Below are 15,722 nucleotides of genomic sequence, written 5' to 3'. Positions count from 1 at the left end.
GTTCCACGAACAAAATCAGTTTCACGAAGCGAAAAACCAATGTACGAATTCCGAGAAGAGAATAAATAAAATCACACTGCAACACCTTTCACGAACAAAAGATCATCACTCAACAAGTTTCACAAAGATAAATCAGCGTGCAACAAGTTCCATGAACAAAACCAGCTTTCTCAATGAGGAACTGCAGGCACCCGGTTGTACGCTCTTTTTATTATTTTGTTCGTGAAACTTGTTGTATGTTGATTTACTTGTAGATTACTAAGTTTTTTTTCGTGAAACTAGTTGCATGTTGTGTTTTCTCTTCGTTAAGATTGTACATTGATTTTTTCCTCGTGAAAGTTATTTTGATCTTGGAACATGTTGAGTGCTGCTTTTTGTTTCTGGAACTTGCTGCCTGCTGAATTTTTGTTTCGTGAAACTTGTTGCATGTTGCTTTTTTCTCTTCGCGAAACTTGTACACTGATTTTTCTCCTTGAGAAACTGATTGTGTTCAAGGAACTTGTTGCGTGCTGATTATTGTTCATGTAACTTGTTGCATGATGGTTTTTTGTTCATGAAACTTGTTGCATTTTTTTCTTCGTGAAACTTGCACATTGATTTTTTTTTTCTTCTCTTGAAGCCAATTTTGTTCATAGAACTTGACCGTGCTGATTTATGTTTGTGGAGCTTGTTGAGTGCTGGTTTTTCTTCGTGAAACTTGTTGCATGCTGTTTTTGGAACTTGCTGCATGCTGATTTATGTTCATGGAATTTGTTGAGTGATGATTTTTTTTTTGTGAAACTTATTGCATCCTGTTTTTTTCTCTTTGCGAAACTTGTACTTTGATTTTTCACCTTGTGAAATTATTTTGTTAATGAAACTTGTTGCGTGTTGGTTGTTTTTTTTTAGTTTGGGGAACTTGTTGCACGCTGTTTTTTATTTGTGAAACTTGTTGCATGTTGATTTTTTCTCTTAGTGAAACATGTACATTGATTTTTTTCTCCTCCTAAAACTAATTTTGTCCATGGCACATACTGCATACATATTTTTCTGATTCTGGAACTTGCTGCGTGCTGATTTTTTTTGTACGTGAAACTTGTTGCATGTTGCTTTTTACTTTCGCAAAACTTGTACACTGATTTTTCTCCTTGTGAAACTGATTGTTGTTCATGAAACTTGTTGCATGATGGTTTTTTGTTCATGAAAATTGTCGCATGTTGATTTTTCTCTTCGTGAAACTTGCACATTGATTTTTTTTTTGTCTTGAAGCCAATTTTGTTCATGGAACTTGATCGTGCTGATTTATGTCTGTGGAGCTTGTTGAGTGCTGATTTTTCTTCGTGAAACTTGTGGCATGCTGAATTTTTCTTCTTGGAACTTGTTGCATGCTGAATTTTTTCTTTGTTAAACTTAAACAATGATTTTCTCCCCGTTAAACTGATTTTGTTCGTGGAACTTGTTGCGTGCTGATTTTTTATTCCTGAAACTTGTTGCATGTTTATTTTTTCTCTTCGTGAAACAAGTACATTGATTTTTTTTCTACCTAGTGAACCTAATTTGTTCATGGAACTTATAGCATGCATATTTTTTTGTTCGTGATCCATGTTAAATGTTGATTTTTCTCTTCGTGAAACTTCTACCATGAATTTTACTCATTGAGAAATCTAATTTTGTTCATTGTACTTGTTGCACGCTAATTTTTGTTCGTGGAACTTGTTGAGTGATGATCTTTTGTTCGTGAAACAAATTGCAGTGTGATTTTGTTTATTCTCTTCTCGAAACTTGTACATTGATTTTTCGCTTCGTGAAACTGATTTTGTTCGTGGAACTTGTTACGTGCTGATTGTTTTTGTTTGTTTGTGGAACTTGTTGCTTGCTGTTTTTTATATTCGTGAAACTTGTTGCAGGTTGATTTTTGTTTCTTCGTGAAACATGTACATTGATTTTTTTTCTCCTGAAACTAATTTTTTTCATGGTACATACTGCATGTATTATTTTTTATCGTGGATTTTTTGTGTGCTGACTGTTTTTTTTTGTTCATGAAACTTGCTACATGTTGATTTTTTTCTCTTCGCAAGACTCGTACACAGATTTTTCTCCGCGTGAAACTGGTTCTGTTCAAGGAACTTGTTGAGTGATGATTGTTTTTCATAGAACTTGTTTGTATGATGGTTTTTTGTTCATGAAACTTGATTTTTTTTTCCATATAGTGAAACTGATTTTGTTCATGGAACTTATTGGATGCATATTCTATGCTCGTTTTTCATGTTACAATGTTGATTTTTCTCTTCGTGAAACATCTACAATGATTTTTCTCATTGAGAAAACTGGTTTTGTTCACGGAAACTGTTGCGTGATTATTTATGTTGCGTGAAAATTGTTGCGTGCTTGTTCATGTTCGTGGAACTTTTTGAGGGATGTTTTTTTTGGTTTGTGAAACTTGTTGCAGCCTGTTTTTTTTCTCTTCACGAAACTTGTACATTGATTTTTTTTACCTCGTGAAACTGATTTTGTTAATGGAACTTGTTGCGTGCTGATTTTTCTCTTCGTGAAACTTGAACATTTTTTTTCTTCTTCTCTTGAAGCCAATTTTGTTCATGGAACTTGACCATGCTGATTTATGCCTGTGGAACTTGTTGAGTGCTGATTTTTCTCCGTGAAACTTGTTTCATGCTGATTTTTTTTTCTCTTCGAGAAACTTAAACTATGATTTTCTCCCCGTTAAACTGATTTTGTTCGTGGAACTTGTTGCGAGCTTATTTTTTTATTCCTGAAACTTGTTGCATGTTTATTTTTTCTCTTCGTGAAACATGTACATTGATTTTTTTCTACCCAGTGAAACTGATTTTGTTCATGGAACATATTGCATGCATATTTCTTTGTTCGTAATCCATGTTAAACGTCGATTTTTCTCTTCGTGAAACTTCTATAATAACTTTCCTCATTGAGAAAACTGGTTTTGTTCATGGAACTTGTTGCACGCTTCTTTATGTTCTTGGAACTTGTTGAGTGACGATCTTTTGTTCGGGAAACGTGTTGCAGTGTGAGTTTGTTTATTCTCTTCTCGTACATTGGTTTTTCTCTTCGTGAAACTGATTTTATTAATGGAAGTTGTTGGTTGCGTATTGTTTTTTGTTCGTGCAACTTGTTGCTTGTTGTTTTTTATTCGTGAAACTTGTTGCAGGTTGATTTTTTCTCTTCGTGAAGCATTTACATTGATTTTTTTTCTCCTCCTGAAACCAATTTGTTCATGGAACATACTGCATGCATATTTTTTTAATCTTGAATTTTTTTGTGTGCTGACTGTTTTTTTTGTTCGTGAAACTTGTTGCATGTTGATTTTTTTTCTCTTTGCGAAACTCGTACACTGATTTTTCTCCTCGGGAAACTGATTTTGTTCAAGGAACTTGTCGCGTGCTGATTTTTTTATTTTTTTCGTTCGTGAAACTTGTTGCATGTTGCTTTTTGTCTCTTCGCGAAATTTGTACACTGATTTTTGTCCTCGTGCAACTGATTTTGTTCAAGGAACTTGTTGCATGATGGTCTTCTGTTCGTGAAACTTGTTGCATGTTGATTTTTCTCTTCGTGGAACTTGCTCATTGATTTTTTTCTTCTTCTCTTGAATTGTATTTTGTTCATGGAACTTGACCGTGCTGATTTATGCCTGTGGAACTTGTTGAGTGCTGATTTTTCTTCGTGAAACTTGTTGCATGCTGATTTTTTTTTCTCTTCGCGAAAATTAAACATTGATTTTTTTTCTACCTCGTGAAACCAATTTTGTTCGTGGAACTTGTTGTGTGCTGATTTTTTATTCCTGAAAATAATTGCATGTTTGTTTTTTCTCTTCGTGAAACAAGTACATTGATTTTTTTCTACCTAGTGAAACTAATTTTGTTCACGGAACTTATTGCATGCATATTTCATTGTTCGTGATCCATGTTAAATGTTGATTTTTCTCTTGACGAAACTTCTACAATGATTTTCCTCATTGATAAAACTGGTTTTGTTCATGGAGCTTGTTGCACGCTGATTTATGTTCGTGGAACTTGCTGAATGATGATCTTTTTTTCGTGAAACGTGTTACAGTGTGATTTTGTTTATTCACTTCTCAAAATTTCGACATTGATTTTTCTCTTAGTAAAACTGATATTATTAATGGAAGTTGTTGTGTGCTGATTGTTTTTTGTTCTTGGAATTTCTTTCTTGCTGTTTTTTTTATTCGTGAAACTTGTTGCAGGTGAATTTTTTCTCATCGTGAAATATTTACATTGATTTTTTTCTCCTCCTGAAACTAATTTTGTTCATGGAACATACTGCATGCATATTTTTTTGGTCGTGGATATTTTTTGTGTGCTGACTGTTTTTTTTTGTTCGTGAAACTTGTTGCATGTGGATTTTTTTTTTCTCTTTGCGAAACTCGTACACTGATTTTTCTCCTCGTGAAACTGATTTTGTTCAAGGAAGTTGTTGCGTGCTGATTTTGTTAATGAAACTTGTTACGTATTTTTTTTGGTTCGTGTAACTTGTTGCATGTTGACTTTTCTCATTGAGAAACTTGCACATTGATTTCTCTCCTCTTGAAGCTGATTTTCTCCATGGAACTTGTTGTGCGCTGATTTTTTTGTATGCGTAACTTGTTGCATGCTGGTTTTTCTTCAAGAACCTTTTTACTTGTTGATTTTAATCATTGTGAAACCTATAGATTGATATTTATCCAAATGAAACTGGATTTGTTCATGGAGCTGGTTGCATGTTAATTTTTTTTGTTCGTGAAACTTATTGCACGTTGTCTTTTTTCTTCGGGAATTTTGCCCATTGGTTTTTTTTATTTTTTCCCCGTGAAAACAATTTGTAGATGGAACATGTTGAATGCTGATTTTTAGTCATGTAAAAAAAAAGTTGAAAAAACTGTCAAAAAAAAACTGTCCAAAAAAGGTCACTACAAACATTATTTTTCTATTTGTAAAAGTCACGACTAACATTTCTATATGATTCTCATTTTGAGTTCGGAAAATATTAAATGTGATAAATGTGATTTTTTTATGTAGTAAGTATGTTACATGTCATTCTAAGAGATGTAAAAAAAAGTTTAAAAAAATATATCATGTAAAAAAAAGGGGGCCTGAGGGGGGGTCGTAGGGAGGGGGTAGCAGGGGGTTAGGAGGGGGGTAGGGGCAGGAGTTGGGGGAGGGGGTCCTTGGGGTTGGGATAGGGGACCTTTCAACACTGTTCAAATGGTAGTTGTGTTATATACCGAACACAGTTAAGAATCGCCCAAATAAAAAAAATGACATAACATAACATCAACATAGCATTACAACAATAACCATGAAACAACATCAACATAACATAACAACAAGAGCCATCAAACAACATTAACATAACATAACCACCATAACATATCCATGAAACAATATCAACATTACATAACATCAATAACTATCAAATAACATTAATATAATATAACCAACATAACATTAACATAACCTAACCAACATAACATAACATCAACATAACATAACCATGAAACAACATCAACATAACATAACAACATAACTCAACATCAAAATAACCATGAAACAATATCATCATAACATAACCATCAAACAACATAACATAACCAACATAAAATAACATCAACATAACATAACAACACTAACCATGAAACAACATCAACATAACATATCAACAATAACCATCAAACAACATTAACATGACATAACCAACAATAACCATAATGTCCTATCTGTCTGCTGCCTTTCATTGATACAGTAATGTCCTATCTGTCTGCTACCTTTAATTGACACTATAAAGGAGTACTGTCTGCTTGTATGGTGGGGGGACTGTCCGCTCTCTATCCTTATAGCTACACTACTTGAGCCCTTTTCGAAGTTTCTATGACAACTCCTTCAATACGAAGTGCCCGGGTAAGGAAAAAAAGAAATAATACATTGTTCCAATATCGTTCTTTGCTTAGGTAGCGCTATTGCGCTGCCTATGATATTTCTATGAATTGAGTGAAAATGAGACGGACGCTAAATATACCTAAAACAGGGGGTTGGGTTGGAGTCTTGCGCCTGTCTTTCTGAAACCTGGACTAGGTTTGAAACTGAAGGGTTATTTCAGCCTAATAGACACAATTAAATGGTATTGCACAGAAGGTTACTTTTGAAATGCTGTCACACCAAAAAATTTTCAAACTTACCCCGTTACTGCTACGATTCGTAATCGATTTGACATCTTACCATAGTATTTGAAAGTAAAAAAGTTCCGCTGTTTTTTTTTTTTTTTTTTTTTTTTTTTTTTTGAAGTGATGTTTGTATGTATTCCTTCACTTTGGGGATGGGGGGGGGGGGCTTCTCGGCAGTAACTGACCACTTCTGTTAAGATAGCTGTTGCATCTGTCAAGTTCTATCCTGTGCTACAGAGAAATCGAATTGGGATGTTGGATTGTCGAGACCCCCCTTCTTTCGATCCCAAAGGATCGGATCACTATGCATCTATAATCTGATATCATCTACGCTTTTTGGATTTGAAGAAATTTGATCTTAGACTTTTCTTAATTTTACGTCATTCATTGGAAATCTGATTATTTATTTTTGTATAAAAATAGTTTTTATTGTGATGTTTTATTGTAAATATTTGATTGCAAGGCCCCGAATGTAACTAATTGCTTTGATTAATTCAACATTGGAAATTACCCTGATAAGTTATTCTAGGGGTTTCTGGAGTATTTTCCTCGAGGTTCTCATAGACTAAGGTTCTGAATTTTGATATTCATTTATTGGTTTGTGAAGAAATCGTCTGTAGTTAATGCAGCTACAAGGCTTTGGAGCTATCAACTTTTTACTGAGTTTGTCGCTCATTATAGCTATGGTACTAAATATTGTGACAAGATTCAACCTGGCACGTACGCAAGGGGGCCTCCGGGGCCGAGCCCCCCCCCCCCCCCCAGAAATCTTATGATTTTTTTTTATTTTCCCATAATTTTCTGATACTTCTCACAGAAATAGGGATTTGAAGGATTTACACCCCCCGGAATAAATTACTGTGTACGTGCCTGGATTTAACCTATGATTTTAGCTATAAAATAAAATTTTCTTGTGATATACTTTTTAGATATTAGTTTTTATCCAATATGAGTTATCAAGTAATACCTAAAAAGCCTAAAAAAGTTTAAGAGATTTATGAATTAGCTTTAACTATGAATTTAATTATGTGAAGTTTTAATTTAAATTTTGATTTAATAAGGACTTAATTAAATTTTAATTTAATTATGAATTAGTTAAAGTTTAATTATGAATTATCTTGGGAATTTTAGTTTTCGTATTATGACTACTTGTTTTCAGTAACCATCAGTTTCGTCGGACTCAGGGTTTTGACCCCCCCCCCCCACCCACAAAAAAATGTCTGAATCGTAAGAACGCAACAAAAATGCCTATTAACAAATTCTGATGTGTATTTTAAGTTTTTTTGTAAAAAGAATCCCCCCCTAAACAGGAATTCTGAATGTCCTTGCTTTCTTGGTTTGAATTTAGATCATAAATCCCTCTAAAAGTTTTAATTTACCTGAGAAAAGACTCGATTTGAATAAGAAATTAACTTAAAAATAATGATTTTTCGTGCCAAAGTCAAGAGCTACTTTAAACCAAAAACGTGCAAAATAAGTCAAATAACTAATCAAATTCAAAGCAAACTAATTTGAACTCACTAATTTTAGTTTTCATGTTCTGACTAGTTGTTTCTATTTTGCGTTTTTTTTTTTGGCGTCACAATTATTTTGTTTTTGTAATAACGATGAAAAAGGCAAAGTTCCAAATAGTTGTCCCCTAATTTTTGTTTATTGAACTGTTTTTTCATCTGAAAATTTCTTTTTTATTGTAGATGACTCCAGAAACGGCGAAATTAAAGTGTAAAAATTTCCTAGCGACACTCCTCAAACTAAGCAACGAGCAAGCAGAAGGTGTGTCTAAAAATGTGGCAACGCTCATTCAAGCCTTAATTGATGGAAGAATTGAACCTGAAGAATTTACACAAAGGCTCCAAAAAGAACTAAATTCCTCAGAGCAGCCATGCTTAGCTCCCTTCCTTCGGGTAAGTTGACTTGTACGCAGTTTACTACAAAATAGATAGGACTGCTACTACAAGATAGATAGGACTGCTACTACTAGAGAAATAGAACTTCTACTATGAGAGATATTGTTTCCAAGCACGCCACGCTAAGGCTTGTCAAATTTTTGCTAAAAAAAAGGATGCAATCACGTGAAAATTGCATACACGTTTTTTTTCTGTGTATACCCCTTAGAAGACATCTTAGTTCTCGCCGCAACTGAATTAAATTAAAGTGACTTTGTTTTGTGATGCAACTAGGAAGCTATAAGAAAACATAGAAGGGCACTATTTTTTTCATTTTTCTAGGACCAATCGTAAATGGGACAGTCCCTTGTAGAATTTATTCAAGAACAAATAAGTAAATGAAAAAAAAAAAATCCCGGAAGCATCAAAATAAGGAGATCGATCAGGGCCGTATCCAGGATTTTTTTTTCTGAGGGGGGGGGGGTATAAAAAATTTCGGAAGGGAGGGTTACAAAAAAAACTTTAGTAAAAACATCAAAAAAAAAATTATATTCATTTTTGTTACGTTTTTACGAGTCGGACAAACATTTCAGGGGGGTGTTCAAAGCCTCTACCCCCCCCTCTGGATACGCCCTTGGGATCGATACACTAACAAAGTACAGTAGGAACACGCAGACAATAAAAAACTTGATAAAAAGAAGTAAGCCGATTTTTATTAAAGTATAAAATCCTATTATACTAATATAAATTTATGAAAAATATTTTTTTTTTCTATCCTTCAAGTTTACTTTGAACTTGCATATTTAATCATTTGTTTAATTAATGTATTGATAATAAAACTATAGTCACTCAAATTATTATTAATTTATTAGGCCTAGTAAGTAACTATGGATTCTCTATTTCTTGATCATATCTTAACTATTAAATTTTTAATTATTCTACTCTTTTCCTCCAATTGCCCTCTGGGTGATTGTCCCTATTCTTGTCTCTGAATTGTCTCGAATTTTTTGGGTCTCCCGGATTTTTTTCTGATTCTTGTATTCTTGTTCTTTGAAAAGGGCATTTCTAAAAGACTAGCAGCTATGCCAACCAATTCTTAGAATTTAGACTTGAATCGATTGAAGCAATGCGCCTTTAGGAATGAGATAAATGGAATGGGTCGGCTGACTATCTCAAAGACAAAGGAAGTATTAGTGAATTCTCCCAGGGGACTCACCACCTTCAAGTGCTATTTAGAATATGCGGTTTGGCCATGAAATTTGATTGAAAATACCCTGAAATTTGACGTCCCCTGCGTCGACGAGATTTTCGATCTAAGTGGGTTCAGTTGCTTCAAATAATATTTCAATGATTCCCTGAAGGTATGCTAGAATAATTTTAGAGACTGCACTTTTCTGAACTTAAAAAGGAAAATTCTACTCTGTTAATCGAAAAAACAAAATTCACACATTTCCAGGAAATTTAGTATCAGCTTTTAGTTCTCTGTTGTTTATTGGAATCTCTTACCCTAGCTCTACAAGTTGTGGCAGAACCGCCCTGTCAATTCTGTATAGGTTGGCCACAAAAACTAAAAAAAAGTTTAAAATGGACGAAATGTGGGGATCCTTTAAGGTGTCGAATCTAAAGTAGTTTTTAGAATTTAGAATTAAAGAAGTTTTTAGAAAAACTAAAGTAGTTTTTAGAATTTTTAGGTTTCTATACAATCTCCTTATTTACAATCTATACAGTCTTCCTTCTATACAATCTCCTATATTTATATGAAAGCTCATGGACAGTACGAAATTTTTTGCATAAATGTGAACTTTTTGAGGCTTCAGGCACACTCCCTCCTCAAACCCCCTTTATGGAGGTTGAATATTTGGAATTTTTGTGATATAACAGTGTGAGAATAGGTCTCAAAATTAATGTTAATAAGGATAAGTCCCTTAATTTGGAAATAGACGAAGAAAACTTATTAGATAATGAGAAAATTGATCGATTACATATTCTCACTTACTACTGGTAGTGTTCAAAGAGTACGGACAGCTAAAATAGTGGAAACTGGCGCTAGTGTCGAGAAAACACCAAAACCAAAGCCATCTAACGTTTGGCGTATCTTGTCTTTTGTTTCATAATTTACAATTGTGTTTTTTTTTTCTCAGAAGCTGAGATCAGACATTTATCACGATGCTAACTTTGCCAACTACATTTTTTTTGCCTCGTTATTATACTTCAAAACGCTAAGAAACGCCCAATGCTAGATGGCTAAGGCGATTTTTTTTTTCACGCTAGCAGCAGTTTTCACTTTTATAAGTTATTCATTCTCGTTGGGTAACATTATTTATACGAATGGGTAGATGCGATGAAGCAATAAAAGGTAAAATAGCTTCTTTTTTTTGGGGGGGGGGGGGTAGTTGAAAGAAGTTTGGAAGAATAGGAAGACAAATCTTTGAACTAGTTTAGGATTAAAGGAATAATGTTAATGACAGTGGTGAGATATGGCTCTCATCGCCATGTGCATTTGTTGGCCCATGGTTGGGTGCTTTGGCTTGTAGACTCCCATGCCGGCAGTCGCCTATGGAAACAAAGGAAATCAAGCAATTGTCTTTATTTTTTTAGCATATCTTCTGCGTCCATAGTCTTCTGCGAAATGAGGAAGAACCTCTCTTAAAGACAGAAATTCAGATTCATAAGGCTATTTATATAAAATAAGGCGTATTTATGTGCGGATGCAAGACATGGCTCCTGGAAACGGCGAATGTTCAGGTCTTCAAAGTCAGTAATGCTTTCATATTTTTCAGTGAAAATACCCCAAAAAGTATTTTTCAAGATCTAGGGGGGAGGACCAAAAGAATATTTAGATTTGAGGGCAATTGCCCTCCACAAAAATAAAAAATAAAAGTTGACAAATATATGGTAGACAAATTGTAGCGCAATCACCAAAGGATAGTTTTTAGATGCTTGTTTTGACGATTTCAACAAAAACATATCAAACGATAAGTTATAGGAAAAATTGGGCGATGGAGGAGGAGTGTGCGCAACTGTGTTGGCCTCAGCTGGTATGGTGGTTGCAATGATTTTTGAAAATTAGTGGTAATAGTAGTCGAATTATATAGGCTCTCGTCAACAAAAATTTGTTTAACACGATTGTAGTATTTTAGCGAATTGAAAGTTAAAACCGCAAAAACAAATCTAATATTTAAAAATCCAACCAATAGTTAAAAAAAACTATTTACTTAGAAATACGTTACAAAAATAAATTGTTAAGAAAGGATACCATAAAAAAAAAGAAGAAGTATAACCAAACCTGCCAACACTTGTGCAAACCGGTAAACGATTAAATAAAAAAAAATTCTTTCGTTTTGTAGGTTTGTCTAGTAGGGGGGGGGTACTTTTCTTCCCTGAAATAAGATTTCTCTTGAGACTATGAAACATTGGAAATATTTTCTCATATCTAGTTATAAGTCGTGAGATTATTAAAAAACTGAGACTCTTAATCTTTTTTTTCGACTTTCTAGTCTAAATTTATGTAGGAAAAAGGTATGGCAAGTCTAAGGAGAACGTTTTAAAGGTCAATAGCTTGAATTGAGTAAATGGTAACTTGTTTTGTTTGTCACCGTGGCCCACCTATTCATCTCTAATTTTTCACTGCCCTCTTGCGTTATATAAGTCTTTTTGTTAAAAAAAAGAAAAAAAAGAACATTGACTTGCACAAAATACTCTCAATTTTGTCTTCTTAAAGGTCCTTTTCTTGACATTTGGTTTGCATTGCTTGTTGAAAACCACTGGTCTACTAAAATTGACTAGCTTTCCCTGAAAAATCTGCTTGACCCCAGCTCCTCCTCTCCCAAGATCTATTCCTAGAGGGCTTTAGGAAAGGGGCAATGTCCTTTTTTTACTTTTGGTTGGTGGCGGGTATTATTGTAGTCTGCACTGCTGCTCAGTCCATCCTTGATCACCTGAGGTGGCGATTTTTTTTTGATTTTTTTTTTTTTTTTTTTTTTTTTTTTTTATTACTGTTAGAAATGATTCAAGACGTTGTAACGCATTTAATCTCTACTAGCCTTATAGTTTCTTTTCATGTCTTTTTTGCAAATGCTATAAGTGTTTCTTTATTTGTTTTGATTCAGCGTAATTAATCCTTCTAGACTTCTGTTAAATTATTTTTTTATATATTGTTTGCATTTAGTTTCTATAGTTGCATTACCACAACATTTCTTTGTTTTGCGCTTGAAAACTTTTTATCTCCCATAGGTCTGTAGGAAATATCCAATTGATTAATCTTAGTTGCGTAATAAATGTTTTGAGTATCCAGGGGAATCGTATTTGGGCCAGTTTTTCCTGGGGGGGGGGGTGAAATTAGACGGAGTCAAATATATCTTTCAGATCAATTCTCAAAGATAGCTTTGGTATTATAAGGAGGAATTGTATGAAGAGAATTTTAGTAACCTAACCTTTTGTTCGACAGCCTTTCTTTGAGCAAAAAGCATTTTTGCATTTAAATTATATTTTCAGACAAAATCTGCCAACAAATTTGAAAGCTGCCAAGTAGCATTGCTACTTTGCTACCCCAATTTTTCCATGACGGTATCTAGCAATAAGCTATACGAAAGATATGCGTCGATATCACTTCTGTATGGCTATAATGAAAGAAGGGTTAAGATACTTAGTTTATTTCTACAGATGAAGGATGATTAGTTGTAAAAATTGGGCTATTTGACAATCCCAATGGGGCTATAGATAAGCTGGGCGTCCGCGAAGAGGTGAGAGGAAGTCATAAAAACAGATTAAAAGGAAGTAAAAACTCAGTGTGTTGAACTGTGTTGAAGCATTTTTATGACCAGAATTTTTCGTTTATTTTTTTACCGACTCCTTTCAATCGATCATATGGTAATGAGGGGGTCTTTGTCTTCTCTGTAGTTTCCAGGTACGTCTAAGAATAATCTTCTCAAACAATGAGGTATATACAAGACTAAGATTGCCTTTGGGCATGATAGATATTGCAGGTACCCCCTTTCTTTCTGTAGTGGCCTGAAGGTTCAACCATCTGGAAAAATTGAAAAATAGTGGCATAAGATGGTATTCTTTCAGCTTTTAACGCGTTCCCCCACTCTAAGAAAATTACTCGTGTCTCATACTCCCTCCCCCCCTAAGAGTTGTAAATATATGCACCTATGTCTAAGAATATCTTCTCAGGAAATGTTTGTGGAACTGTTAATTAGTCTGCGCAGGAAAAAGTATGGCTGAAACATCATGGTGTTCTTAACAATGACCAGTTTGAAACAACGTCGTTAATTTTACTATAATTTTACTGATAAAAGTTCATATCACTTGTTTTGGAAGCCTTACGGTGATATTGCAGATACACTGCTATTCTCAAACCCCATTCTTTGCTGTGTACAGCATATAGCTGAATAGCTTTTTCGGTGGAGGCTTTTGCAACGCATAGTAACTTCCGTTTTCCCTGGACAAGACACCCTTAGTCTACTCAAGTGGTCAGAAAAAGAGCGATCTGATGAGTTATGCAACACTAGGAGACGTAAGGACTTAACCCTAGCAACAGTCACTTTTTAATGAATTCTGCGAAATTGACCACTTGGCCTGTCCTAGTAATAAGGAGCTCTTTTGTTTGTTTTTTTTTTTCATGAGAGGCAGCTAAATGTTTTTCTTTGGTTTTAAATTAGAAGCTATCCTACTAAATTTCTCTTTTTCAGAAAACACTATATCTTTGATACTCTTTGGCTACGATTAATAGGAAATGAACTAGACCAAAAATTGCGCATGTTTTCGATTCATTAAAACAATCCACTCCCCAGAAAATTATATTAAAAAATAGGGTAAACCTATTGCGTATAGAGAATTTGAAAAATTGGAAAAGTAATTATTAAAAAGAAAAGAAGTTATGAGTGTGCAGATCGGTCTCCTTTCATAAATCTAATTCCTCCTTAATCCAATCTAAATTTGTAAATTCGTACTAAATTTCTCTCTTTTTCAGAAAACACTACCATACCTTCGGTATTCTTTGGCCACGGGTGATATCAAAATTGATGGACTTGTTCCACCGCCTCTAAATTCAGTACCTGCTCCACCACCAGTTGTCCCAGCTAGTCCCATGCTCCGACTTGGCTCCACAACTGTCACAAATGCTCCAATAATCAGAGCCATTCAGCCTACCCAACTTCAAGTAAGTATAGCCTACTGGGACCCTAAGTGGCGAGTAAAGAATGTAGATTTAGTCCTGGATTTGGCCACCTATGGCTGACGTTCAAATGTGCGACTGAAAACCCAGTTTGCCAGTGTTGTTTTCGAGCCTTTGAGGTGAGGCGGAATATTTCTTGGCTGTTTTTGTTGTGAATCTTACCCTTTTTTTATCTTATTTTTTTCTTTTAGTGAAAAGGTTTCAGTCTAGAGAAGTTTTGGTAAAAGATTTTATTTCATAAAATCTGTAAAATGTAGGGTCTCGAACAGGGTCGTTTCCAGGGGGGCGGGTACCCAATTTGCCCCCCCCCCTCCCAATTTATATCCGAAATTAACAAAAATACATGTTAACAAATTTTATTGCGTTTTATAAGTTTTTTTTTGTAATCCCCAACCCCGACCACAAATCCTGAATATCCCCTAGTGTCGAAGTTAAGTTTTTTAGTCAGATCGAGAGTTCAAACCAGTAGCGTCTGTTTGCTAAAAAGTAAGGTGGGATAGATTTTTCGAAATCTAAGTGGGTAATTTTGTTGCTTTTTTCCTTTCTATCAATAAAATTCCAAAAAAAAGCAATTTTTCAATGAAACTATAAAAAAGATGTGCTGAGTACTTTCTGTCATTGAATTTCAAGGACTGTAAGATTTTTGGTTTCGAATTGTTTAAAATTTGCATTGAAACATCTATTTGTAATTTTACTTTATATTTGGTTGAACAAGGCGAAACACTGTTGAAAAACTGTTGTCAAATAATTTTGAGTGTTTATTTAATGAAGTTCTATCATTAATGTTGGAGTCGGGTATATCTCCTTTGCTTGTAAGAAGGTGTATTTCTCTTATTTGATAACTTTTGTCGCTGGAAAAAGTGTTTAAAGCTAAACTTTGTATGTACTTCCCATCAGGTCTCCCCCTCTCTCTATCTCTCTCTCTCTCTCTCTCTCTTCTTTGTAAAAAAAAATTTTGTCTCATTCCTTGGTCAAGTTAAAAATTAGAATTGTGAACTAGTTGATTTTCCAATTTTGGTTTGTGAGTGAATGCTTCTTTTGCTGAAGTTTGACTAGTGTTTTCGCGGAATTATTTTAAAACGCAACAAATATAGCTAGTTATTTGCCAAGGGTGGTTTTGCCCTGTATATATTTAATGATCTCCTATATTCTGTGAGAAGTAATTTATCTAGATAATTATTAAATGATGTGTTTGTTGCTAGTAAATACCGAGTCAGGAGTGTAACTATTGCCAATATTGACTGTCTTCATAGTGGCTGCTTTCCTTCATTTCCACACCTCATTAACTTGTTGGATATAATGTTTAAGAATTGGTGTCTGGTAATATTCAATGGTCATTTGATATAAAATAGATGGTTCTGGGGTCTTCAGTAACTATATACGTTCTGTCATCTATGTTCTTTTTTTTCTGATGCGTACAACCGAAGAACCAGTGTCCCTGGTTGACATCACTTTCTGTGTGCTTTTAGTCCAGTCAACATAGCCGGAA

At 34.4% G+C, this 15,722-nt stretch overlaps 1 protein-coding gene across 2 annotated transcripts in view; it reads left to right on the top strand.

Annotated features, from left to right (window-relative positions):
* Window positions 1–15,722, top strand: part of LOC148945407 (transcription initiation factor TFIID subunit 4-like) — a 164,934-nt gene that overhangs the window by 96,763 nt on the left and 52,449 nt on the right. For both annotated transcript variants that reach the window (XM_089099644.1, XM_089099643.1), the window contains exons 3-4: window positions 7,864–8,073; window positions 14,030–14,218. In XM_089099644.1, coding sequence (XP_088955770.1) covers window positions 7,864–8,073; window positions 14,030–14,218 — 399 coding nt within the window. The remainder of the gene's footprint in view (window positions 1–7,863; window positions 8,074–14,029; window positions 14,219–15,722) is intronic.

This window comes from Artemia sp. Qi Xiang Cuo, chromosome 13 (genome assembly GCF_049724085.1).
Source record: "Artemia sp. Qi Xiang Cuo chromosome 13, ASM4972408v1, whole genome shotgun sequence".
Lineage (NCBI taxonomy): Eukaryota > Metazoa > Arthropoda > Branchiopoda > Anostraca > Artemiidae > Artemia > Artemia sp. Qi Xiang Cuo.
Note: the sequence above shows the minus strand (reverse complement) of the source record. Positions and strands in the feature narration are given on the sequence as shown.